This window comes from Corvus hawaiiensis, chromosome 12, assembly GCF_020740725.1.
Source record: "Corvus hawaiiensis isolate bCorHaw1 chromosome 12, bCorHaw1.pri.cur, whole genome shotgun sequence".
Lineage (NCBI taxonomy): Eukaryota > Metazoa > Chordata > Aves > Passeriformes > Corvidae > Corvus > Corvus hawaiiensis.
The window spans coordinates 3235551-3263096 of record NC_063224.1 but is presented as its reverse complement, the minus strand read 5'-3'; the positions used below and the strand labels follow the sequence as shown (position 1 = coordinate 3263096).

At 46.8% G+C, this 27546-nt stretch overlaps 1 protein-coding gene across 6 annotated transcripts in view; it reads left to right on the top strand.

The window, feature by feature from the left end:
* The window catches only part of LOC125332082 (hepatocyte nuclear factor 4-beta-like), a 53380-nt gene extending 26246 nt beyond the window's left edge, over window positions 1-27134 (top strand). For 3 of the 6 annotated variants that reach the window (XM_048316692.1, XM_048316691.1, XM_048316694.1), the window contains 10 exons: window positions 838-2187; window positions 8145-8319; window positions 10211-10305; window positions 17685-17791; window positions 18823-18978; window positions 19509-19596; window positions 20369-20521; window positions 22209-22445; window positions 23266-23379; window positions 24440-27134. In XM_048316692.1, coding sequence (XP_048172649.1) covers window positions 2073-2187; window positions 8145-8319; window positions 10211-10305; window positions 17685-17791; window positions 18823-18978; window positions 19509-19596; window positions 20369-20521; window positions 22209-22445; window positions 23266-23379; window positions 24440-24576 — 1377 coding nt within the window. In that variant the 5' untranslated portion in view covers window positions 838-2072 and the 3' untranslated portion in view covers window positions 24577-27134. The remainder of the gene's footprint in view (window positions 1-837; window positions 2188-8144; window positions 8320-10210; window positions 10306-17684; window positions 17792-18822; window positions 18979-19508; window positions 19597-20368; window positions 20522-22208; window positions 22446-23265; window positions 23380-24439) is intronic. The other 3 variants (XM_048316693.1, XM_048316695.1, XM_048316696.1) reach the window with 3 other exon arrangements.
* Window positions 27135-27546: the final 412 nt, after the last annotated feature.

Sequence of the window (27546 nt, the reverse complement as noted above, 5' to 3'; positions counted from 1 at the left end):
ATTGTACTGAGGGATGGAAAATGCTGAGAGATCTCTAAAGCCAACAAGATCAAGGCAGGAGCCCTGAGTTCTCCTCTCTGAGCCTCAGCTGCCCAAAAGCTTGGTAAATACCAAAATGGCTATTTTAATGGTGAGAAATCCATTAAAAAAACTCTCCTGGAATTGTAGAAATGTGAAAACCCTTTGCTGTAATAGTAGCAGAGTTCTGAGAATCAGGCAGGATTGTGCCCACAGCTCAGTTAAAAAAAAAAAAAAAAGAGCCAGATTAATGGGAATAATCAAGCCTGACATTGAGTAAGAGGCAAGAACGAGTAATCAGATCCCAACTTAGCTGATGCTGGCATTACTGGGAGCCTGGGGCACAGTCCAAGGATAAAAACATAATGTCTTATCTAAGCAAGGAGTCATTTGTGCACCACTGGTTACAACACATTCTTAAAAAGGGAAAGAAGGAAAAGGAAAATATGGCACATGAAATTATTTTATTCCCCAGAAACGATAAGAAAGTAAAGCTAAAAGTTCCTACACCCAATCTTTATAGAGGAAAAACCTTTCTAGAGTTAACCCCTTGCAATGTCCACTGTAAAACCCCAGGATATGAAAAGATATTAAAAAATAAAAGTGAAATGGGGATTAAATCAAATTAATATAATGAAGACACTTAAAACCTCAGATTTTGGAATATTTCTTGCTATTTGGAGATTGCTGGGATCCATGGGGCTGGCCTGCTCCTCGGTTCAGTGAGAGTTCAGCAGTCTGGCAATCCCATCCTTTTGGCCGAGGCTCCTTTTCTGGCAACGCATCTCCCTGTTTCTCAAGACTCTTCTTTTCCTCCAGATTCAACAGGATGTTGACCTGGATCTCTCAGAACAGCTCATGGAGAGGAAAGACCCTCTGACACAAAACAACGTCACTGGAGAGAGAGCTGTAATGTCAGGGAGGGCATCTGGAAGATCAAAGTGGGAATAAGCCAATCACTCCAAGCTGTATGGCTTTGCATGGCTGGGTTTTATTTCCATTCTTTTGAAGCACATCTCATAAGTCTTAACAAGGAAAGAACTTTTGTGTAAATGAAAAAAAGGCTGTTTGTGTAAAATTCAGTAAATTAAAAAAAACCCCAGCCCAAACGCCACAGGCCTGCGGGGAAGAACTGGAATTGAATTTCTGTAATACGGACCTTTCCCAGAAAAGCCAGGCGTGGGTCAGCGTGCAATGCAACACCACACATCTGCTAGGGATTCTGCCCAGTTCCTCCCAGTCTTTTCCATTTCCATCCTTTGCCATCATTTGAAACCTTTCACGATGACAACTCTCAACCACAGCCCAGCTCTTCCCCAGCAGGGGCTCTGGGACTCTGGGGCTGCCTGGAGTAGGGAAGAAGACACAGGTGAGAGGGATGGAGGGTGGTGGGTGGAAGTCACCTCCTCCACCTCGCCTCTGCCTATGGAGCAGGGTGAAACCATGTGTGCAGCTGGAATGAAGCCTCATTTTCCCCTTCCAGCAGCGACTCAAGGTGTGACCCAGTGTAAGCACTGTGGCGTCTCACGGAAATGACTCAGGTTCTCAGTGCTGACCTGTTTTGATGATCTTCATCCAGTGGGACATGGATTTATTGTCCTCATCAGCCTCAAGTGACACCGTTTGCTCTTTCTCCAAGGGCTGGTAGGCAAGCAAGGTGACAACTGGTGATTGGACGTGACCACTGCTCTGCCCTGGGAGAGCGACATGTGTGCAGTGGCCTCTCCTCAGCCCTTCTCAAAATGTTTGTCCGGGAGCAGCCATAAATCCGGCTATATTGACCCGAAGATGCAATCCAAGGCGTTTGAGTCTAGGCCTTATCTACATCACCTTATCTGGAGCGAGAGAGCGAGATGCACCCCGGGAAGGGAGGGGACTGCGCCAGAGGGATCGGCCTCGTCCCTTCTGTCCTGGCACAGGGAGGGGACTGCGGGCAGAGCTGGGTAATGATTTGTCATTGCAGGGACTGGGGTGTCTCTCTTTGCAGAGGAAACCTTGGCCGTGATTGACAGCAGGGCTGTTTCTGCTGCTTCCCTCGCTGTTGTCAAGTAATAATGAAGCTTTGTCAGTCCATCATGGACATGGATATGCCAGATTATGTTGACTCCTTGGACTCCTCTTATACCATGCTGGAATTCGACAACCTCCGTGTGCTCCCCAATAACACCGGTGAGATTTTTATTCATTTCCTCTCGAATAAGCTCCACTATCTTTGTTATAAAGCTGGACACCGAGGAAAGGCTGGTGGGAGGTGTGGGGCAAAGGGTGGAAGGGGTAATATTTAAGCAGCTGACCTGTCAACCTCTGTTGCATCTGTGGTTTTGTTTGGGCTGAAATGCGACCCCTTCGCTTGCCGGTCCCATTTTGGGTTATTCTTTTCTTTGGTGGGCTGAGCGTCATGTCCTGAAGAGCCCACCAGGTTTTGCAGATGTTGGTAGAGGTCTTCATGGCATTCCCTGTGTTTGTCCCCCTGTACTGCTTATGAGAGGAGTAATTACCAATATTTCTCATTAAAACATGTGTTTCATTCCCGTATATGACTTCGGTTGATATTTAATTCTCAGGAAAACATGTCGTGCCAAATGGCATTTGCCTGTGACTGTGTGTCCCGTTTAAGTTGGTCCCAAGGACCTGGATTGAGAAGCAATATCCAAATGATTACTTGCCTCATAGTTTTTTTCTGGCTACCAAAATGGTCCAACAGTTTTTAGGGCACAAAAGGACTTGGCTGGGAGATGGAAGTGTTTATACGCCGAGACTTCCGCTTCGTTCACAGGAATAAGGCGCTTTGTGTAGTACTTAATTTTTTTGCAGTCAAAAATACTCTGACATAAAGTGAACTGTATTCTGTGAAATCAACTGCTTACTGTGTTAAACTAAAGGGCATTGTGGTCATTTTGCATGAACTCAATCGTGCAACTGAATGAGATTCCAACGTTAGCGATCCCTTTGGAGAGTTTTGGCAGCCTTTTCTTTTAATTTGTTAAGGAGCTTAGTGAAATTAAGATGGGATTTTCACATTTGCTCGTTAACTGGCTCATCAAAAGAAATCAGAGTTTCAGTAGGGCTATCACCTACAGTATAAAATGATTAGAGTTATTATTGTGGGGCATGGAGGGAGGTCAGGAGGCAAGTTAAAAGGCCTAAAGAAACTTGAATTTAAAGTTGACTTCAGTAAAGCTCTGGCTGTCCCCAAATCAAGGATTTTCAATGTATATAGGTTTTGCCATCTCCAGATAGACTGGATCTTACTCCTTATTCTTGCAGAAAGGTTTCCATCTCCCATCCTATTCCAGAAATAGTATTTAACACAGAGGTTTTTACTTTGTCACTTCCCATTGAATAACAAGATATTTTTCACTTTTTGAAGCGGCACAAATTTCCTCAAAATTTGATATAATTTTGCAAATGAACCAGCAACACCTGTTTGGGCTCTCTGTTGATTCATGCAGTGGAACTGACAGGTTGAGTTTTTTTCTGAACTTTATCGAGCTCGGTATTGTGTTATTTGTTTAGCTGTTAATGACTAACCAGCTCTCTCGGGAAGTAGCTGCTTTGAAATTAGCTTGTTTGTCTTGGGTAAGTGTCCTTTTCTACAGTTTGTAAAAATAACTTCAAAAAAGGCCTGAAATGGTCATGCCTGGAAATCTATTGCTGTCCAGCTGAGTTCAGCCCCCTGAGATAACTCAAAATCACAATTTCCTCGTAGCTTCAGAGATATTTTGAAATTTGTTAGAATCAAGAAACAATCTCATTTTAGGTATTTTTCACAATTATACTGGACTTCTTTAAGATTGTTTATATCTCTCCTAAGACTCATCTGTATTTTCCCTACTAAATGATGGCAGCTTTGCCCTCTATAAACACGAACAGGAAGGGATGCAATATTTATTTTAAAGGACTCAGCTCAGTTTCTTACCTTCTGAACAATTCCAAAAGTGAAAATTGGAATATTGTCAAATAAGGTCATGCTTTCTTGAAACCAACTCTTTCCTTCTTCAGAACATTATTTCACCAAAATTTTGGGTGGATTAATATTCTGGAGCACTTCTTGTGCTTAGATGTTTCTTCTTCAGGAAGCTGCTATCACTCTGAGATTTGCCCAGATACGTATTTTGGATTTTCCACCTTCAAATAGCTCATAATTTGCCAAATATTTCAAAATTAATTCAAAACAAAGACTAGAACACTTTATGGGAGTGATATAAAAAATATTTTGGTTTAAACAGATGGCAAAAGGAAAGGAGCAAAATCACTTCTAATTCTGTCTCTCCCTTGAGAAATATGTGTTGTAACAGCAGAAATTTTCCCATTCTGTACAAATTTGTTTCCTTTGCCTTGGCTGGCACTACAAACCTTGTTCTCAGGTCCTTTTGTGTGGTTTGTCAGAGCTCTCATTGTGGTTAAGATATGAAGCATTATTGCAGGGCAGCCCCAACTCTTCTGTCGAGAGCTGGGGAGCGCTTTCCCCCGGGGTGGTGCTTGTTGTCCTGCCTCAGCACACACACACCTCACTGATCCTTGGGATTTTGGCACAAGGTTGGTGAAATTATTCCCAGCCCTGCTGCAGTCTGACCCAATTCAGACCATGCAAAAGCCACCAGAGATGTTTTGGCAGTGATTTACCATCCCTCCAGCTGCAGGAGTGCCTGGAACAGCTCTGGCCTTTCCGGTTGGCCCTTTCATCATCGTTCCTGTAGGATTTGGGATCACTAAGTCACAGCTTTGTTTTATATCTCAAAAACCCTTCTATTTGCTGAAAGCTGATGTAGAAAGAGGGCAACCTGCACGTGGCCAGGGTTTAAACCCCCTCCTGCCCTACGTTTGTGTGTACAGGTTTCGCAATGCTGGCTTTGGCACCGAGTTTGACTCTGTGTGTGTACAACCCATACTTGTGATGTCTTCACATTCTAGCCCAGCATGTGTAACTTGGGGATTTGTTAACTGCAAATTCTGCGCACCAAAACTGGGATTTCTGAGTAGGTAAAAGCCACTCTGGAAAGTATTGCAAGACAATTCTCTTTTACAATGTGCATCTAGAAGAGCTGTAGTCAATAATGGAACTGAAAGGAAAAGCAGTGCAGGGGTCAGGTATCATGAGAACATCCTCAGTGTCATTTCTTATCACTGTAAAACTGGCATTAACACTTCAGCCCTGGTTAGGCAATGATTTATATCCAGAGGCAGTAGGTAACAAAAATTTGTGTGCATTTCAGTTGTGAGCTTGGCTACCCCCAAAGCTGAGGAAGCCACTAGGATGATCTTCTCAGCCTTAGGCAGCTCCCAATCTGCACACTGACTATATATAACTCACAAAAAATGGTCAACACTTCAGATATTTCTGCCAGTGAACCCTGGGGACAGCCCCAGTGAGGAGTCTGGCCACAAGCAGAGCCTCAGCTCAGAGCCCCACAAAGTCAAGATGAGTTGTGGTCTCTTCCTGGAGAACAAAATCAAGTGCATCTCTCCAGTGGAAATTTCTGAGGCACCATGGCATGGCTTAGGAACTGTTCAGGTTATTGCCTTGTGTCAGGCAGGGATGGAGCACACGAAGCAGATTGCACAGGCGGTGAGGGGACTGTGCTGCCAGGGGTGCTGGCTTTCCTCTGCCTTTCCTTGCAGAGATCAGTCCAGGAAAAACCCAAACACTGGCTGGGTTTGAAAGAATCTTCTGGTGCCTGCGAGATCCACTGTGTTTTGCTCTTCTCTGAGCTAATTCTCATTTGGGACCCATCATTAGCTGGTGACAGGATTTTGTAATTAAAATTTATCATCCTAATGAATGTGCATTCTGGCTTAGGGCTTTCCTTTTATTTATTTAATTTTTTTAAAATTTTCTGGTCACATTCAGCCAATTCAGCTGAAAAGGACACGTGGATCCCTCCCAGGGATTGAGCTTTTAGCTGTGGAACTGCCCTAACACAGAGCCACCCGACTCACTGGTGGTTTGTTTGTGCTTCCATGGATACAAGTGAGGGCAAAATTTGGTTTGCTAATTTCCACAGGCCCTCTCACACACAGTGCTGATGGTTCCTCCTTCAGTAATCCCTGGTGTAAGGCCAGATTATTAATTCCTTCCTTATATCAGCAAGCAGATTCTCATGGCCGACTCACATAAAGGAAAAAACAAAGCTTTTCTGCTGAGTAAATACTTTGCAGCATCAGGAATGTTTTGTGGTCTGGACCTAGCTGAAGGATGAGGGGTCCATTGGAGACCTAAACTTGGCTTGATTCCTCTAAACTCTAGAGAAAGCATGAGTGGAGTGAAGAGGAAATTGGCTGCCTTATCTTTTTTTTGGTTGTGCAAAATTTTTAAACGGAATCCTACACACTCGGTGCATTTGTTTGTGGTTATATGCTCCTTCAAAAAATGGATGGAACAACAGATGCCCAAATGTTCTGCAGTTATCCTCAAAGGAATATTCTGTACAGCTCATTTAATATTGAGTTATTAAGGAAAATAAAATCAAGAGTCATTGCAAAGAAAACCCCTAAAAATCAACCGAAATTACTCTTAAACACGTCTGACACAGACAACGTCCCCAAAGGACCCAAGTGTCACTTCCTGACAAATGTCAGCGCTGGGAGCATCTTACGCAGATTTTGGGAAGAGGCAAATCTCAATTCCAAATCTCAAATGTCATTATGACCTAAGAATGATTTTGGTGCTGTCATTCTTGCTTGTCATGTTGCTCCCATCCTGCTATAACCCACTTATTTACTCATCCATACACCAGAAGGTGGATATGAACCAAAAGGGTTATTTTAGGGGGTGACGGGAAGTCTGAACTTTGCATTACTGAAGTCTTAGCTAAAAATATCTTAGCCTTAGCTAAGAAACTTCCCAGTTTTTGAAAAACTAAAGCTTTGTTGGCTTTGTTATTTTTGGGGGGGTTGATTACAATTTTCCTTGCACAGCAAATATTTTCACTATAAATTTTTGAAGTGTGTTCACACACAAAAACAACCTTCCCTCGCTCTCTCTGCATATGTACCCAGATTAACCAGAGCTATTTTTATGCATTATGGATTAGAAAACTCTCTCTAGGCAGATCAGATGGCAGTTCCTCCCCGTTGAGTAGTTTTCTCTAAGAAACTGTTAAGCTGAGCTTTCCCTGTCTCTGCTGCGAGGACGTCTCAGAGAGACGTGTCAGGATGTGCCTTGTCCCAGAGACTTTTCTGAGATCACTGGAGTACGAGATGGGCTCCTCTGGAGCACAGAACATGCTCCCAGAGGTGTGATAAATTCATAAAACTGTCCTGCAGTGAGTGCCCAGGTCAGGCTCTACAAACAGATGGAGAGATACAAGCACTGTCAGCTGCCTCTTCGCAAGGATCTCCTGTTTCTTCCTTCCCCAACTGTGCCTCAAATTAGGAGGATTAAGAGGGCAGCGAGTCTGGTGGTTAGGGCCGAGGGAGAGGTTCCAAGGGGAGTTTTCAGCAGTGTGTACACACAGGGCAGGCAGGGGCAGAGCTATTCCTGCCCCAAATGAGTGGGTGCCAATGGAGGACATGAGAGAGGGCATTCATATGACCTAATTTTGGGTCCCTAATTTAGAAATCTGATCTTCCTGCACACCTCTGTTGCTTTCTCGTGGAAAGCAATGAGTCTCTTCAGAGGGAGTTTCAGAGCAGGGACCAGACTTAGGACTAAAGGGATCCCTGTGGGAGCTGCTGTCTCTGCTTTCCAGCTGCAGAGGAGCTCTCAAGAACAGTCTTTTTTCATCAGCACCTCTGTCATGGGCATGAAGTAATTCATCCTTTCTGCCTCTGCTGTTTCTTCTCTGCATTCTATTTATTCAAGTTCATGAGGTTTTTTTGTATTTTCTGCTGTGAACACCAGCTTTGAACCACGTTCTCCAGGTATCTCATTCAGGAGGTGGCTCCCTATCCCTCAAAAACATAAAACTCACATCCAGGTGAGGTTTCTTTATATGTGTCCACAAAAGTATTGATAATTGATAAATTCTCAGGAGTTGTTTGGGTTATGCAGCTTGAACTCTTATCACTGAAGTGAAGAAAAACACCAATACCAGAAGCAAAGGAGCTGAGCTTGGGAAGAGCACGACCATAAATGCTGAGGTTTCCATTAAAAGGGATGTCTAATTGTCCCCATTCTCTGCCAGCAGAGGCCATCGCGGCTGAGTCAGCAAACACCAGCCTGCTCCCCAATGGTGTCAGCTCCCTGTGCTCCATCTGTGGGGACCGGGCCACCGGCAAACACTACGGGGCCTCCAGCTGCGACGGCTGCAAAGGCTTCTTCAGGAGGAGTGTCCGCAAGAACCACGTCTACTCCTGCAGGTACCGGGACTTCGGCAATCGATAAATGCAATTTATGGATGTGGGAAATGATTTGGGGTTGGGATCAGGGGCTCTTTTCTCAAATGTCAAGTTGTCACACCATGAAGGCCAACAGTAGGACTGCAGTTTGGTTTGCAAGGAGTAAATTCCGTCCTATCTCTAAACTCAGTCCTGTCTCATCTGGGACCCTGAGACCCGCATTGAGTGAACTCACCACCACTGCTTTCCCCATGGTGTAAATTGAAGGAAACTTGTAGACTTGAGAATCACAGAAAGACAGAACTAGGTTGGAAAAGACCTTTGAGATCCTTGAGTCCAACCTAAAACCTGAGGTTTGACTGATGTGTAAAATACATAAATACAGACCCTGAGTGTGGAGTGACACCATGACCTCGTCACAGCCCAGCAAGGGATAGCCAAGGTGGCAAAGGACCAAAGCTCCAGAGATTTAATCGTTCTTGCTTTTCCTGGTAAAAAGCAACAGGCATCCAAGAATCTGTCACCTCCAAAGCCCTCTCACAGCTTCTCTGTTCTTGTTTTTGAAATACAAAAAATGATGTACACTGACTTAGCAGTGATGATTTTATGAACGTTCTGAGAAATAAGTGTGGACTAGAGAGGATTCACATCCACTTTGGCACACAGGTATACATTTGAGAGAGGCTTTTTGCCAGGAGGAGGCTATAAATTACAAAGCTGCTATCTTGCTTGGCCTTAGAAAAATGATGTTTATTTTAGCACAGGAGAGAGTGGAAATAAATCCCAAACCTGAATACACTTGATCCCTTCATCTCTAGCTAAAACCTGGAAGTTTTCTTTCTGTTCCAAAGCTTTTTCTCCTCTAAGGGCATTTCCAAATTTTTGCAATGCAAGTCACCCTACTCGTCCAAAATGTTCCTGGTGCCCTTATCCCTCCAGGACACACCAGCCACCAAAGACACCTGAGGTGACAGCAGTGTCCACCCACACGGTGCCCATCCCATGAACTGTGGGATTCCTGCAGGAGGAGATGACAGCTAGTACTGGTTTCTTTGAAATTTCAGCTGTTGGTCTCCTGGGAGCAGAGTTGTTGCCTCTCCCCAGGAACCTGTGAATCTCTGTGATAGTTGGCAGCTCAGGGAAGATGTACAGCATCGAAGCCAAGCTTGTGTGCAAGCCCTTATTTAGTGAGCTCAGCCCAGCTCAGGGCTCTGCTTATCACAGACGTGAATTCCTCTGAAAGTCTTTGGGCCTTTGTACCTTTGGCTTTTTACCAGGCTGGGAAAGTGCCTCAGCTTTTACAGCCTCTTGGTCCTGGAGCAACCCATGTCATCTCCTCTCTGCATGGAAGATTCCCCTCCCATTGTTTCACCCACCATGGGGAGAGCTGCCAAGCCTGCGTGGGCCGCCCCTGGAACTGCACAAGGGTTCCTAAATCCCCATTGAAATGAGGAGGAATTAGGAGGCCACAGGCCTCAGAACAAGGCTGCAGACCCAAAGGACTTGTGGCCTTTAATGCAGCTTATCCTACACAAATCATAGAATACTTGACAAGTGAAATCAGACAAAAACCCCAACACCCAAAAACTGTCTGGAAGTGGGAGATGGAGCTCCTACTGAGCCCAGCTTGAGTCACAGTCATGTTTTCACAGCCAAAACCATCCCAGTCCCTGCAGGGTGGGTGGTCTGAAGCTGCTGTGCTCCCATCTGGCAGGAGTGGCGGTGGGGAAGAGGAGGAGCTGGGCCAGGCCAATGTGGATTCAATCCATTTCTTGCAAACCTTTGGCTCTTCTCTAGGATTGTGCAGTGTGGAGCTCAGGGAGGTCTGGGGCTGTATTTGGGGCTGCTCAGGGTGAGAGGGGTGCAGATACCAGGCTGGTTGCTCCATGTTGTATTTCCCATCTCCTCCTAGGTTCAACCGACAGTGTGTGATAGACAAAGACAAGAGGAACCAGTGCAGGTACTGCAGGCTGAAGAAGTGCTTCAGAGCTGGCATGAAGAAAGAAGGTGGGTGCAAAGAGGCATTTCAAATGCGCCAGCTGCTGTCTCGGGCCCTGCTCCCATTGCAGAGCATGGCAGGGAGCAGCAGCAGCACTGGCTGGAGAGAGGATGATTGTGTGTCACAATGAGAGATCTTCTGTTGCAGCCAAAAGCCCCATTTGCCATTTTATCTCCATTTCAATGAGAGCCTGGTGACATTATTCTCCCATCCTGTGAGGCTGGTCTTTTTGGGATATTTTAATCCTGGGAAAGGAATGGGCTTCCTCAGGGTTTATCTGTTTTCTAAGTGTTTTGCAATAGCAATTTCTGCTCTCCATACCCATTGGTGTGACTCCTAATTCCACCTGTGCCAGTCTCGGTGAGGATCTGCCACCTTCAAAATCATAAATGCCGTCAGTTTGCTGCTTCAGATGGTGTGGTTGGCTTGGCTGATGCTCACATAGCTGCGTGCAAGGGCAAGGTACAGCCTGAGTACAGTGCCTTAAGTAGCAAGAGCCCGTCCTCTGTGGCACAGGGCACACAGGCAGAGCTCCTGGAGCAAGGTGACCCATGTGTCCCCCACAGGTGACACAGGAACCCCAAGAGGGGACATGAGTCAGAGCCAAACCCTTTGGTTGTGCTGCTGGTTATAGTGTGACCATGGGGCCACCAGCAGCACCAGCATGGAAGGGCCAATCCCACAGTGGCCAGCACCTTTTGTTGCACGTTCCATTGGCTCTACTGAGAAGGAGGTGGAGAGTTGTAGGCTTGGGTGCCAGTGACCATCAGGATGTGCCCTTTCTAAAGGAAATACTGCTATAGTGCCTAATGCTCAGCAGCAGAAACCCCATTTCTGTTAACCTGTGCCTACATCCAGCTTGCCAGGGGAAGTCTGGGATCTAGCACAGCCCTTCTGGTCTCTGCTCATCCAGTTCTGCCTACTAGGAGAGTGTGGATGATCCTGTTTTACTGTGATTGTCCCTGTCCATTGAATGCTTGACAAACTAGGGGCCCAACCAACCTGAGGTGTAGGTTTTCAGGTGATGGTTTCAAGACTCTTCACCTTTCATTTGTGCTGTTTCCAAACCCACTGAAAGATTAGGGAGGTAGAAAGGAGCTTGAAAGTTTCTTTCCATGTCACCAACTTCACCCAAGAGGTGAAATTGCTGTCCCATTGAAATCAAGGGGAAATTTGCCATTGATTTCTGGTAATTCTTAAGATTTTACTGGTGATGAAATGATCTTTCTGACGTTCTGACCATATGTTTCCCTGGAAAAGAAGGGTGTCTTGAAAATTGCCATAAGTCATGGATGAAGCAAAAATGCTGGCTGGTTTAATTTAGGAGAAATGGAGTAAATAGAGCAGATGGAAAAATAAATAGAGCTCAGGCTAATAAAGACGAAACTGAAGCTGATCTGGTTAGTTCTAGATGGGATAAAGCCAAGTACCAATGCAGCAAACTTCACTGCCTGGAAAGGCTGAAATCTGGTTATCAGATCTATTCTTTGAGCTGAAGCATGATTTTTATTGTTTTTTATGGTAAGAGTTATAAAACCTTGGCTCATGCCTCCATCACTGAGTGCAGCTTGATGGAAGACGACTCATTTCAAGTTCCACATCGTCACATTCCTTCAAACTTTTTTATGAGTGCAGTCAGGTTGTGTGCTCAGAAAATGCTCCTGTGTTTGGCAAGGAAGATTTTAAAGCACCTTGAGCAACTGCTGCACAGAAATTAGCTTAGCTGACCAGAGCTCTATCCCAAGCACATACACAGGACTGGGAAAAAAATGCTCTTGCACAATTGTGTGCACAAAAAGAACACAGCTATTTGCTTTTGGATGGTTCTAGATTAATATTAAACAGTATTGCAAAGATTTAGGGAAAAGGAGAAGCCATGTCTTGGATAGAGCACTATTGGAGTGCACAAATATTTGTACTAAATCTTTTGGAGCGTGCAGCAGTTCATGCTGGGAGGTGGCAGCATCCACACTCGCCGTGCTCTGTGTCCCAGCACTGGCACAACCCTCTGTCTCTGGCACATTCCTTTTGGGCCAGCCCTTATAACGGCAATCAGAGTTTCCAGGGTGTGGCAATAGCATTGTTTATCCACAGCAGAGGGGAAGAAGCTGGAAACGATCCTTTTCCCAGGCTGGCTGTGACAATACACCTGGGGTGGGGTCAGCAGGGCTGCATCACCCTCGAACGCGCCCCACTGACCCACTGCTCAGCGTCTGTGTGCACAGCCTTGGAGAACTTGCTATTCCCTGGCAAAACGAACAGATAAATGGGAATTTTTGATCCAGAGGGATTTCCCCCCCCCCTCAATCTTCCTGTGTTGTAAGACGTGACATGCTTGGATCTTTTTTTTCTCTCCTTTTTTTTTTCCCTTTTGACAATTTCAGTGGATAAGGAATTACAAGGAACTGTGTAGAAGGGAAATGTCTCCCTAAAGAAAAAGCCATGTGATACAAATACCTGAGTAGCCTTAAACTGTGCCAGCAGGGTTTAGGTTGGATATTAGGAAAAGGTTCTTCCCTCAGAGAGGGGTGGAGCGCTGGCCAGGCTCCCCAGGGAATGGCTGAAAAATTACCAGTAGGATCTTTAGATTGCCTTGTTTGTACAGACTGAATTCGATCCTACTTTCTGAAAGGACCAACACTGCCCCACACGAGCCCCACACCTTCAGGCTTGTGCTCTGAGATGGGATCCGGGTTCCATCGGCACTAACGAGAGCAGGGAAGGGACAAAACTTGAGTGTTGTGGAAAGTCCAGTTCCCAGATTTCCTAGAAAATAGCTTGTTCAGAATCACTCCTCTCCCAATTGCATTTTTGGTATCAGTAATTCACTCTGATGAAGACCATTAAAGTTAGCACAAGGGGAGAGGGAAAGGAAACCCCTCTTATGTCCCAAAAACACCTCTATGATCAGGATTTAAGATTTTTACAGGAGATTCACTCCTTTATTCTTGTTTTGTGGTTAAGGCTGGGACTGTGCCAGAGGTTGGTCTGGATGTTTTGGGGATTTTCTGGCTGTTCCCCCTGGTTTTCTCTGTTGGCTCAGAAGGTTCGATTTCTATTGTCTTGCACAATGCTACCAGGCAGGTTTTTGGTCACTGCAGCATCAGTGGCTCAGAACACCAGGTACTTAAACACCCAAAGAGAACAGCAGGATTCTATTTTTAGCATCTCCCTGAGATCATGTTTAACCTTGAATAAATCAGCAGGGTGTGATTTCTCAAGTGAGCCTGGTCATCTCCTCACACGGAGCTGAGTGCCTGAAAACCTGGAAGCCTTCTGAAATGCCAGCACTGCACTGTCAGGGTTCAGTTTGCTGGTGGGAAAAGAAAAGACAGTTAATATTTAACCTCTCATCCCCTTCAAAGTAATTTATGAATGTACATGAACTTCTTTAGTTTTATGCAGAAGTAAAAAGAATGGTTGTATCACTCACTGCTGCAACACAGTGGGAGGGTTTGAGGCTTTATTTATTATTGTGAAATTGGACAGGTTTATAGGACAGTTTTATTAGTGCTCCACAGGGCCTCTATCTTGTTTCATACCTTTTGTTTGCACATCTCTTTTGCCAGCTTTCAGAAGGCTGGGACTGCAGTTTATTGCAAAGGATGGAAAAGATAAAGGATCTTCTCTACCTTCAGTAGTCATAAATCATCCCACAAGCCCATGAAAGGATTAAATGTACGTGTACGATCAGGATTTATTTGTGAATAAAACACACCACACCTACAAAATCTGAGGTAGCTCAGGGAAAGAAGATTATTTGTGGCTATGAATTGATCAGGCAGCAGGAGGAGTAAATCTGTCAGTGAAGACAGAAACACTGTGAGCACCAGTGAGTGCACCACGCAGGGACCTCCCTCCTCCTGCTCTCCCTATGTCATTTATCACCACATTTCCAACTCCACCAGCATTAACTGACGCTGGTTTTAGTGGAGTAAGGATGGAAACAGTAATTCTCGTGTAGGCAGGGGTTGAACCTCCGCAGTTGCCATGGAAAGTTACTGGGTTGCTGTTCTCCCAGCCAGTGCCTGTGCCTCATTTATTGGACTCTCTGGAGGTTCCTCATCCCAGGCTTTGGCTCTGAGTGGCAAGGACAAATAGTTTGGGAAGCAGGGGCTTGTTGCAATCCCACAAACACGGCGCTGTTTGCCCCGAGCTCGAGGCAGAGGGTCCAGCCTTGCTCTGAGTGACAAAACCCTTCCGAGGCTCCCCTGCGTCACATGGAGAATATGTTTGTTTTCTCGTCCTCTTCCCACAGCCAGGACATGCCGTAGCCAGGGACAATTCCCTGGAGGGAGACACAGCCATCATCCTGCCCTCTCTCCCCTTTCCCTGTGGGAAAGCCCAGCTTGGGGCCACGCTGTCCCTGGCCAGCACCATCCTGGGGACTCACAACCGCTGACGTCCCTTCTTGCGGGGCTGTGGTGGCTCTTTGTGGTGTTTACTGGCTTTGGGAATGTGCAGAGGACAGGATTAGAGTGGGAAAAAAACAGGGAGCAAAGCTTTTGCCAGGCGCTTCTGGAAATTGCAGCCCCTGGGAGACAGAGGGATCCAGCATTGGCTTTTTAGTCCTTCCTGCAGGTTATTGCGTTTTACTGACTGCAAAGCCAAGATCACACCTGAGCCCAGCACCCCCAGGGCCAGCACGTCCCTCGAGCACTCCCACTGCCTCACCAGGAGTGAGCTGTCCCTTCCCTTTTACAAACACAATAAATATAGCAATATAATCAGTGCACGGTAAGAGATTAATTTTTGTGGCGGGTGAAACATTAACTCCCCTTTGTATCTAATTCCATCACATCTTGGGTACTTTCAGCGATAACACCCGAATCACCTTGAGAAAGTCGGTCTGTACCATCCACTTACACTGGAAGATTGAGCTTATCAGAGCATGAGGGAAGCACTGAACTATGTGCCATAAAAAGACTCAGGGGGAAAAACAGGCTGAGGCTTCTTAAAGGAGTCTGTTGTGGTGACCAGGTCTGCCTGGGACTGTGGGATTTACGTAAAATCGGATGTGTAACTCGGCTGGAAAGGCAAAACTTGTACCTTTTCTTGTAAGGAGGCAGAGAGCCCTACCCTGAGAGCATGTGGGGGAGCATCTGGTATAAATCCAGGTGTAGAAGCTTGGATGGGGACTCTCCAGAATAGCCAGTGATGGCACAGATTGGGTCAGGCTTGTTTCTCCTGAGTGCTGGATGCTGCCACTCACCTTTCTGGTGGACCAATAAAACCCCTGAAGGGTCAAGATTATGGTTCCTATAACCACCTTCACCTCCAGGCTTTGGGGAGGCGTCCCTGGCTGACCCCCCCCTGCCTCCTGCATAGGGCAACTTATGCTGCTATCTAAGGAAGGTTAGCAGAGCCTCCCAAAAGCTGTGGTTGGTTTTTCTCTAAATTGATGACAAATTGCCTCTCTGTGGTATCCATAGCCCGAAAATGCTCCAGGAATGTGTGTGTGGCACTTTGCACAAATGAATGCACCCACCCAGCCCCTTGCAGGCAAGACTGGCTCGGAGGTACAAAGTGAGATCTCCACAAGCTGATCCTGACTGACAGCAAGGCTGAGCCCCAGCTCTTGGAAAATAAACACTGCACTCCAGTCAATAAGGGGAGACATTGATTTTTGTCACTGGTGCTTGTTTTCTGCCCTTTCACTTTGTTGGCCCCTCATCAGAGGCCGGTTAGGAAAACAGAGCAGTGGTTGGACATGAGCTGGCAAAAAAAAAATCCACCTTCCCTCAAACTGTGCAAAGCAGTGCCCATGTGTTTCCTCTGTATGGATTCCCAGGAATAAGCCCTGTGCAAAGAGCGATGCTCTGAAACAAGACCCAGCAGCGAGGCAAAGGCTCAAGGGAATGATGGCAAAATGACTCTGCTGATCTGCAAAAAAAAAAAAAAGATCATTGCTGGAAAAATCTTCTCCAGTGGCCACTTTTGAGATAAACCCACACTGTTCTACACCCGAGGGGTTAAAGCACAGAGTGAGCTCTGGCAGCTCTGTTTGAGTCGCTCCCCCCCGAAATAAAGCGAAAGGAGTCTGGGATTGCTGGATGAAGGAGGAGGGATGTGCTGCACTGTCACCACATGCTAAATCTTCCTGCTCCCTCTGCTTTAAGGACCTGACAAGTGCCTTTCTGAGCTGTTTGTAGCCAAGACCCGTGAGCTGCCAGGGAAGCACTGAGTCAGTGTTCAGGCTCCTTCCCCCAGCCCCGAGCTGCTGGACAGAGGCAAGAGGGCTTGGGGGAGACACCAACACTGAAATCAGGTTGGGTTAATTCTAAATTCTCCTTCTTTCTCTGCTGCTGTCTCACTTGATGGCTGCAGTGGAGGTGAGTCAGCTCTTGGAGACCGTGTTGTAAAAATGAGCTGCTGAAGTGCAATCCAGCTCTTCTGTTCCCTGGTCAGGGCTGATGGAGCATGAGGCTGGATGTGGCTCGTGCTTCGGGGAAAAGGATTATTTAAAGGGTGGAATGGGCCTCAAAAATCAGTGGGTTTTTTGCAATTCACCATGGCATGTCCATACCTTTCTGTCAGCAAAGAGCCTGGGCTGATCTTCGCTCTGCTGTGGTCCCTACAAGGTGTGGTGTGTGTCCAAGGTCTGTGGTGTTGCTGTTGTGACCAGTTCAGGACACTGAGCTGGTTTCCAGCAGGCATTTGCACCAGCAGGGCTGGTGACAAACCCTGGCTGCATCTTGTCCTCAGCTGTCACTGCTGTTGGGGTTCCAGGCTCACTGAAATCAGCTGGGCAACACTGAGGGAAAGGTTTTAAAGGGGGAATCAGTGGATTTAATCTTCCTTTTCTTGAACTTCCTTAATGGAGTGGCTCTTTCTGTGTCCCATGAGTGGTGACATCCCCTGGGATCCCACCTGCAATGCCTCAGGGACAGGGGACACTCCAAGGCTGCTCCAAGGTGGGGTTAGGGGATGATTTTCCAGCACTGCCATGAGATGAGGTGCAGCTCCAGGAGCATTCTGCTGTACCAGGAGCCCAGCAGGGGAGCCCTCAGCGCAGCCATGGCAGAAAGGGTACCAAAGGCCAGGGCTCCAGCAGTGTGGGTGCATTGCCAAGGGGAAAGGGGTGACACCAAATCCCTAAATTACCCCTGAGCTGCATCAAATCCAGTGGGACCAGCTAACATCCCATGGGTGCTGCTCTGACCCCCAAATGGCCTCATCTCCCTCTTATTCTTGGTCTTCTCCCTCTGAGGTGATGTCTTTCCTTCCCCCAGAGCCTGTTGATTCCAACATCCAACAGGAGTGGACGGTCTTGCAGGAGCAAAGCCTCGTCCACTCCTGTTTAGGGATCGCAGGGAGCAGCAGCCATTGGCTGGGGGAGGAATTCTCACTGACACAAGCACCTCTCTCTCTCTCTCTCTCGTTTCAGCCGTGCAGAACGAGCGGGACAGGATCAGCATCCGCAGGAGCAGCTACGAGGACAACGGCTCTCTCTCCATCAACGTCCTCACTCAGGCTGAGGCCATGGCACAGCAGGTAGGACACGTGGGGACAGCCCTCCAAACGGGTCCGTGGCCCTCAGCAATCCCAGCCCTCTAAACCAACCAGGGCTGGATGTTTTCTCTGCCCTTGGATGGCTCCTGCACAAACCCACGGGGAAGAAAATGCAAAATATCTGAAAGCAGACAGGAAAAATCCATTATCAAGGCAATGGAGCAGATGCAGCCTTTGGTGTGAGATACAAAGCTGAAATTCCAAGGGCTGAGGGATGTTGCAGAGCCCAGGTCCCCTCTTCCCCCAGCTTAAATTGTTGCTGCATTCCTAGAATCTCACTGCATTCACACGGAATTTCACCCTTCCTTGCTGCACTCTCTGTCCTGCTCTGAACACATTGTTCCAGTCGTGGTTGATTGTATCTGTCCTCATAACTTCTTTATCAGCATAACAATTTTAGGGCAGAAAAATACTGTGAATAATTCCCTGGGCTTCAGCTGACGCTGATTGCTTTTTCATTTCATGCTCCACCATAAATTTCACTCTGAGCGTCCTTTAACTTCTTATGCAAATACCCTTTCTCCACTGAAACGCACGGCCCAGATGTTGCGCATTACATGCAGCAGTGAGCCCACTGCCTTTTCAAAAATTACGGCTTTTTAACCCTCTCCCTGCCACGCAGCCCTTTAGAGACCAAAATGGGAATTTTGTGTCCCTGACAGCAACTTGGAGGAGAAAGGCTGGATGCATTTCATGCATTTGGCTGGCTGGAGGGATGGATGGGAAGCTGAGACGCAGTGCTGCTGGCTCCTGCTGGGAATGGGAATGTTTATTTTGTCCTGAGCCAGCCTGGAGGGTGGAGATGGAGGTGGAGGAGGGCTGGGTGTGTGTTGGGACTGAGCACCACCTCGTGGAAGCTGCTCCATGGGCTGTGAGTCGGACACAGCCGAGCACAAGGGTCCAGCCACAACGGGAGCATCTTCTCAGGGCCCTGATGGGATGAATTGTTGCTGTGGAGGGTGATAAAACAGCACTGATCGGGTTCAAACACAGCGGGGTGGTTTCTCTTTCAGTATTTATCCCTGAGCCCCGTGCACAGCACAGACATTGCCATGAAGAAGGTTGCCACCATCCACGATGTGTGTGAGTCCATGAAACAGCAGCTCCTGGTGCTGGTGGAATGGGCAAAATACATCCCGGCCTTTTGTGAGCTCCCCCTCGACGACCAGGTACAAATGCAAATGGCTTTTCCCTGCAAACCCCCTGCCTTTGAAAGGAATTCCCAGCTGGACCTTTCGGCAGGAGAATCCGGCATTAACACACAGATCACCCTGTGCAGAGTTATAAACAACAGGAGAGAAAGAGGAATAAAGGCCAAAGGACCAATTAAAGATAACTTCAGCAGCCAAAGTCCCTCAAAATATAGAGCTGGTCGCTCCAGCCTGCCAAAGATCCAGGCAAAAATTCTGATTTTGCCTTTACTGGTGCCTAATAGTTGAATATAGAATCTGCTTATTTCCTAAGAACTCGAATTACTCAAGCCTCTCTTTGCTCTTTTAGTTAAAAACAGCTTCTCATTTAGTAGCACTTCTCAAAGTGAACACACACTGATATTTTCTAGCCCTGAACAGAGCTTTATCTGTAGATCTGCCAGATCTAAGCAAACACCAAATGGGGCTTAATTAAACAGCAACAGCTCAGCACTCCATTCTCCGCTTTGCAAATATAATCTTATTTCTTCCTCCTGTGCCACCTCCAGGTTGCCTTGCTCAGAGCCCACGCAGGGGAACATCTGCTCCTCGGGGTAGCCAAGAGGTCCATCCCATACACTGATTTCCTGCTATTAGGTAAAGTAGTGAAACACACTCCTGCTTTTATCATTCCCCCCTCCCAAGTCATTCCCAAGCATTCTGCATCCCTGAAACCCCCTCTGCACTCCTGGGTGTGGGCTGCACATCTGGGTGGAGACTCAGTGCTGGAGGGGAGAGTAAAAAGGAGCAAGTAAATTCACTGGGATTTTTGTAACTGTTCCCTCATTGCTTTGAAATTGTGGATGAGAAGCCCCCAGTATTTAACTGGGTTGCCTTGTTTTGGTACCTGAAATTGCCAAGGCACAAGCAATGAGGTATTTGGGTATGGATGATTAAAACCTTAGCAGAAACCTCTGTTAAAAATGACAGTGCAAATAGGTGTTTCCTTTTCACGGAGCTCTCTGCCACCACAGGTGGGATTGTTCTTAGAAAAATGAGAATACTGACCCTGAAAGGCTCATGTTAAAGAAAAGAGAGAGGGATAAATTTGTTTCAGAAAAGAAAACCAAAAATAAAGACGCAACACTGCTTACAAACAGATGCTTGATGTAACAGAGGGCAAAGCAGAGCAGAACGGGGAGCAGGCTGTGGGCACAGCGTGGGTGCACTGACGTGCAGTTGAGATAATTAAGGACCAGGGAATGAGATCCAGGGCTTGCTTCTCACTCTCAGATCAGATTATAAAGCTGCAGAGTGGAAATTGCTGCAAATGGCACTGGGACTATCAGGCAACACTCCTTGGGGTAACTGCTGGATGAGACTAGAGCCAGAGCCGAAACCTGATGGGGAATTTCTCTTGTCCTCCCAGGGAATGATTTCATCATCCCAATGCACTGCCCAGAACTGGAAATCGCTCGTGTGGCCACCAGGATCTTGGACGAGTTGGTGAAGCCCTTGCGGGACATCCAGATCGATGACAACGAGTACGCCTGCCTTAAAGCCATCATCTTCTTTGACCCAGGTGAGATTCCTTCTGACTGCCGAGCATGGGGCTTGCAGTGCAGTTGGAGGCTCTTCAAAAACCAGGAAAACCCCTTGGAAGCAGCTTGACATCTCACCCTGCCCGTGCTGGAATGAGCAATACTCAGCAGTGCAGTTTTAAGTTAGAAGTGACCTGTTCCTGAGTGTTCTACTCTTTAGCAAGTAAGAACTGCAGCCAGGTGGATGTGCAAAGCTCTGCAGGCCCTGGAGGAGTTTGGCTGCTTCAGGAGCTTGGCTTTGGGAAAGTCCATCAGCCTGAAATGCAGGAGATGCCCATTAAGGACATCCATGCCTGTATTAATTATGTATCCGCAAAGTGAGCCAAACGAGCAGCAGCGTGGAGCATCCATCGGAGCCCAGAGAGCACCATCAAAAACCACAGGGAGCTGGGCTGCTCAGAGTGCCCAGAAATATCAGGGATCTGCTAATGGATCTTGCTGGAAGCCAGCAGTGACCCAGGGCAGGGCTGATCCACAGGATGGAGAACAGGGAAACACAGAGGAAAGCCACAGGTTGCTTTGAAGCTTTGCTGTGTCTCATTCCAGAAGCACAGGGGGTTCTGCCTCAGCCCAGATTCCAATGTGTATCTCCCTGGAGCTAAGGGAAAAGATGGGAGAACAATCCCAAGCCCAGACAATGCTCTTTTGCCTTTTAGCATGGAGAAATCAAAATATCTTCCATTAATTATTGGGGTATTTTGCTGTATTCACTGATTGAAAATCAAGATCCGGGAGTTTTAGGAGCATCGTGAGCTTTGGCTCACCAAAGCCTGCTGTGACCAGAGTAAGGGTGCTTTCATCAAATTGATTTTGACAAATCACCTTCTCAGCTGATCAGTGTCTCTGTGCAGCTTTAGATCAATGTGACAATGAGGTGCTGAGGTTTCAGCTGGAAGGAGGAAGCGTGAAGCTCCCCAGAAGTGAAGTTCATCCATGCTAACGAGCAGGAATGTCCTCAGAGCTTCATGCTGACATACAATCATTCGTTAACCACTTTATCTAATCTCTTGGCACTACAATCCCGAAAATGTGGTGCCTGTGGATTCTTTGCAGGCAGTGAAGGAAATGGTGCAGTGATGCAGAAATCTCAGGTTTAGATAACAGCAGAGGCAGGAGTGGAAGGCTGTAAATCCCAGCACTTCACCCGACCCAGGGGCACATTTATTTGTTTAAGCAAAGCTGGACCAGTGGTCTTTGAAAAATAGGTTTGACCACAGGTCAAAGACAGGGAGAGCAAGACAAGAACCTGGTGCTGCAGTGAGTGTAATCACAACATACATTGCATTTAGAGGGGGTAGTTGTGACTCATAATTTTCAGGGGAAAATTCCAGGCTGTTTTCATGGAAGGATAAATATTTTAACTTCTAAATTTTTCCCTTTTGCCAATGGCAGTAGGCAGACATATCCTGAAGCAAGCTCCTTTACTTACTGTTTCTCTTCAAAGTCTCCTCGAATTACGGTTTCTCCTCCAATTACTGTCTCCCCCCCCAATTCCCCTCCCTGTTTCCCTGCTCCATGTGAGATGTGAAGCAATGGCAGCCCCAGCTGTCAGCTGATCTCTGTCAGAGCATCACTGCCATCTCATCCTTTTCCCTCCACACAGCCCGGCTGACAGGGCAACATTTGCTTACACAGGCCAGCAATTAACTCCGTTTTTGCCTCTCCCAGACTGCAAAGGCCTGAGTGAGCCCGGCAAGGTGAAGAACATGCGCTTCCAGGTGCAGGTGAACCTGGAAGATTACATCAACGACCGCCAGTACGACTCCCGCGGCCGCTTCAGCGACATCCTGCTGCTGCTGCCGCCCCTGCAGAGCATCACCTGGCAGATGATCGAGCAGGTGCAGTTTGTGAAGCTCTTTGGTGTGGCCAGGATCGACAGCTTGCTGCAGGAGATGCTGCTGGGAGGTACGGACCCTTCCTGAGGAGGGGCAGCAATGCTGGGTTATCTCAAAGCTGTTATAGGGCTTTGGGTTTGTGTCTTCTGGGGGATGTATGGGAGGGAGGACAGGGGGAAATGGTTTTAAACTGAAAGAGAATAGGTTTAGGTGGGATATTAGGAAGGAATTCTTTATTGTGAGGATTCTGAGGGCCTGGCACAGGGTGCCCAGAGAAGCTGTGGCTGCGCCTGGATCCCTGGAAGTGCCCAAGGCCAGGTTGGACAGGGCTTGGAGCAACCTGGTCCAGGGGGTGATATCCCTGCCCATGGCAGGGGGTTGAAACTGGACGATCTTTAAAAATCCCTGCCAACCAAAACCCTCTAATGAATTGTAGCTTGAAGGGTCCCTCTCACTCCAGTCCAATCCCTGAGCAATTCTTTCCAGCCCAGCTCTGGAAATCTGAGATTTACAGCAAAGGATCCACTCTGTGGTGTGGCACTCGACTTAGGCCTCTGTCCTAACTGAGGCAGTTTAAGGAAGACAACACATCTTTTGTTAGGAAAGTGCAAAAGTTATAACTTTATGGGAAACCCAGATAAGAGCAGCCCTTGGGACACACCCCCAGGCAGAACAGCGCAGCTGGAGAGCAGCTGAAACCCCAGACATCCCAGGAGGCTGTTCCTGCACAGTGAGAGGCTGAGAGCAAAGAGGAAGGAAGCGAAGATGAGCCATTAACCTTCACCCACAGAGGTCTTCCGCATCCTCTGGATGAAAAAGATTTAGCCCAGAGCATCTGGCTTGTCGGGAACTGTGCAAGGAATGATATCTCTTCCCACTTCCACTTGCAGGAACCACTGCTGATCTCCAGTACCAGTCAGCACCTCCCAGCCTCAACCTGGAACCGCTGCCGGGACATGTCCTGCAAAGCAACATGAGCTCTGTGATCCACGCTGCTCCAGACCGTATGTGGCCCTTTTTATATTATACACAGCCCATTTTTACATCATTTACAGCTCATCTTTAGATTATTTACAGACCAGTTTTACATCATTAGTGTCAGCATAGCCAAGGGACTGGGAAGGAGAAATAGTTCAGGAAAAAAACTTTTATTTAAGTAAATTAAATTTAAGTTCATTTAAGTAAATTTAAGTTTAGTTGAGTTCTTTATTTATATGAGTTTAAGTGTTACACTAGAATCAGAGCTCTCAGTCCCCCTGGCTGACTCCTTTCCATGATTCCAAAGAGAATTTAATGGATTTTTAATGGCAGCTTGACCCAGGGGGGTTTTGAGGTGTTACTAAAACATTGCAAGATCGAAAAAAGAAGCAAGAACTCAAGACTGGGTGTTTCTCTAGATGTGGCAGCACTGGGAAATGGCACAAAGGAGGACTGAGTGCTGATTGTGGCAGGAGTTCACTGTGGTTGTTGCCAAACAATAGGACCTGAATCCGGGACCATCTTCACCCACGCTGGGCACTGCTGGGGTGTGGGTTAAGGCATTTATCCCCTGTAGGACCGTGCTGTCAAAACCAGAAAGTAGAACAGGAGCTGTAATTCAACAAGCACTGCCATGTAATCACAGTGTCCTGCACTCACAGTCTCCCTCCCTCTGCCAGTTACAGTCAGGTACCTCCCGGAGTGTATTCTGCTGTTTCTCAGCTATTTAAATGTTGGCATCGTGCATTTTAGGTGGCTTTTATTTAGTTTTTAAGCCCCTTTCCAACAAAGGAGATGAGAGAAATGCTGTGCTCTGTAAATGAGGTACAGTGGGGCTGCAGGCTGAGCTCTCCTCTGACAAGGAGATGAAGGATTGAAAAGCAGTTGGGGGCATTTCCCAAGTACAAAATACTGAGAAGAACTGGCCCATGTCTGTCACTCCACCCTGTGCCTCCTCACAAACCAGGAAAGAAGGATGCGCCGGGATCCCCCAAGCTCCTGCTCCTTGGTTTGTAGGACGGTTTGCTGATTTCTATTGAACAGCATCCAAGTCCACCTTAATCCTGTTTTTTTTCTCTCCCACAGCATCTCCCGAGACATCCCTTCCATCTCCTTCTGCCAGCACAGGAAGTGAAGACTATAAACTAGGCTCTAGCGCAGGGCCCAGCACCGTAGTGCAGCTCCTGCCTCAGACACTGATCCCCAAGCAGGAGATTTTATAGGGAGAGGAGGAAGGAGAAGGTGGGAGCAATGTGGAAAGCGTGCTGAAAGTGAAACGGGCCCTTTCTCTTTGCAGAGGCAAAGCACAGCACCCCCCTGCCTGCAGCCGGATCCGTCGCTCCCACCCTTCCCCGTCCGTGAGCCAAGTGCCAGGGGCAGCCTGCAGAGGAGCCTCACCTCGGAATTCCCACCACCATCACCCCCATGGGATTGGGGTTCATGCCCTCCTCAGTAGGGCCAGGACTGCCAGCTCTTCAGGGCAGGGCTCCTCAGTGTGTCTGTGATCATTGCTTGGTGCCACCGGGACCCTTTCGGAGCCTTCGGCCGCTCTCTCCATCAATCCCAGTGCCTTGCACAGCTCCTGGTAACCCTTCATGCACACAGCAGGGCCTGAATTGGGGTGAAAAAGTCTATTCCCAACACAAATTTAATTAATTACACTCCCATTTCTCCTGTGGCACGTTCAGCTTTAGGAAAAATACCGTCATAACCTTCAGCAGGCCAAGGCCGCCTTGTTCCACCCAGAGGGGCCCTGTTCCCATAGAGAAGCCAACATTTAACACTGGCCAGTTGTTATTTATAACCAGCAATGCCAACATTTTGCTATTTTCCATAATTTCCAATATATCCAGAGTCTAGTTGTGAGCCAGTTGATGGACTCGACCCTGTGAGCACATCTAACACAGGACAGCAGCAAAGATCTCTGCCTCTCACCGTGGCTGCTGGTCTGGTAAACCCCCAAATCAAGGTTGACTTATCCCAGCCCCTGCTTTGTATCTTCTCCAAATGTTTACTGCAAACAAACCTGGAAGTAGCAAGTGCCCCAAAATACCTTTTCTCAGTACAGAGATGTGATTTTTCTGCAGTTTTATATTTCTTTGTAATGTCTACAATGTAAACTTCAAGGCTCTGAATTACCCACGAAAAGGAACAGGCAGGTCTGTGAGCCACTTATTGTAAAAAGAGTTTGTGTTTAAAACAAGGTGCTTCTGCCTTAATGTAAAATTTAATCAGCAGTTAAACAACAAATTAAATAAGCCCAGTGATGACTACACAGCCTGAAGAGTTCCCAAAGTGCAGTCATTGTGCCACAGAGTTGATTTGAATGAATGGGACCTTATTAGAAAGCAAATTATCAGATTTCCACAACACTTAAGCTCATTTGTCCACCAACCTCTGTCAAACAGCCACTGGGGGATCAGGAGTGGCTGTCCTGAGCACTGGGGCACGATGGAGAATCCCTAGTTCTGACCCTCTGCACAAATCACCAACCCCCCCCACCCCTCCCTGCTCATGGCAAAGCCGAGATGGTGGAGCCCAGAGGGGCTTTGGGGAGCACCTGGAGATGTGCAGCTGGAGGAAACACAATCCCATCACTGAAAGGGAGGTCGGGAAGAGCATCCGAGCTCCCAGCAGCAGGGGAATTACAGCCTTGCCATTCTGCAGCACCAGAACGAGCTGAAAACCATCAGAGCGCAGCTCCAATTTCACCTGGACCAGAATGTTTTATTTTTCTCCTGCCTATGATGAATTTGATCTGACATTTTATGCTGATAAGTCTGATTTGAAACAGCTCTATCTGGACAGCAGGTTCCACTGCAGGCATTCCTGCTGCATGACAGATGCAACTGTTCTGAGCCAGCACTGCTTCCAGTGCCTCCAGCAGCTCCATTCCATTCCTCTTCCAGACATTAAAGGTACATTTATACTCATTAATGGTAAGAAAATAAATCTATGGGGGAAATAAATTCCATATTCTCGTATTTCATAGGGACAGTTTGCCTTTTTTCTTGAATTCAAAACCAAGTTTCCAAGGTTCTCCACCGATTTCTCCAACACAAATATCTATTTTTCATTAAAAAGAATCACCTACGGCTGCAAAGTCTGGCTTTCACTGGACACCGATGGAATTCACAAACTAAGAAGAAAATAAAGTTGTCCAGGCACCAGCAGCTATCAGAGTCAGCCCCCAGTGTTCAGCTGCTCTGGTGAAGATTTGCAGCAAGAATAATTTACTGTATGAAGGCCCAAAATGGGGAGTTTTGCTGTGAATCTTTCTGGCTTCCTTATCTCAAACCCCACTGTAAATTAAACCAATATTCTTATGCAAACACACCTCAGAAGTGGCTATTTTATTGGAATGATTGGAATCATGATTAACAAAACAGGTTCAAAGCCATCATTTAAAAATATCTCATTTGCCAGCTGCTTATCAGAATGGGGCACCTCAGGCAAGAAAGCCTTAAATATTTCTAAGTTATCCCTTTCTGTGACAATTCTCGTATTTGGCATCTTTACCATTGGATCTGGGTCTAAAATTAACTTTATGCTGCACTATAATATAATGAGAAATTGCAGAAATATTTTGGAGGTGCAAAGTTTCACTTCTGTTATTAAAAAACTCAGCCTGTGCTTGCTTTGATGCCTGCTGGATAATTTGCAGGGCTATGGTTGGGGATGACAAGAGCGAAGTGCAGGATAGGAGCAGATGTGCTACTGGAATACAGGCAGGAAAAAAAAAAAAATCAAGACATTTAGAACATACAAAACCATGACTAAGTGAAAGAAGCCAAATAAAAAATTAACAATATCTCATCAATGAAGAAGCACCAATCCACATTAAAACGTGAATTGACCTGCAACCCTGTTCAGAAGAAAATAAATATATAGAACCAATGCTGGTGCTTTCCATTTTAGTGTTATTAACAGATTCCAGAGTCATTTTACAGCCCAATTTCTGTATTTCAAACCCCCTTCAGCCACCTTCTTTCTCCAACATCATTAAATACATTCACATGTGGACCTGAAGCCAACAGAAAGAAGCAGAAAAGTTGTAGAAATTTAACATTTCTGCACAGGACAGGCATAAAAAAATCCATAAATGAGTTCTTGCTAAGTCAAAGACTTCAGAAAGGATTCCTGGAACAATATTGACACTACTACCAGAAATTAAACAAGAAAATAAAAAGGAG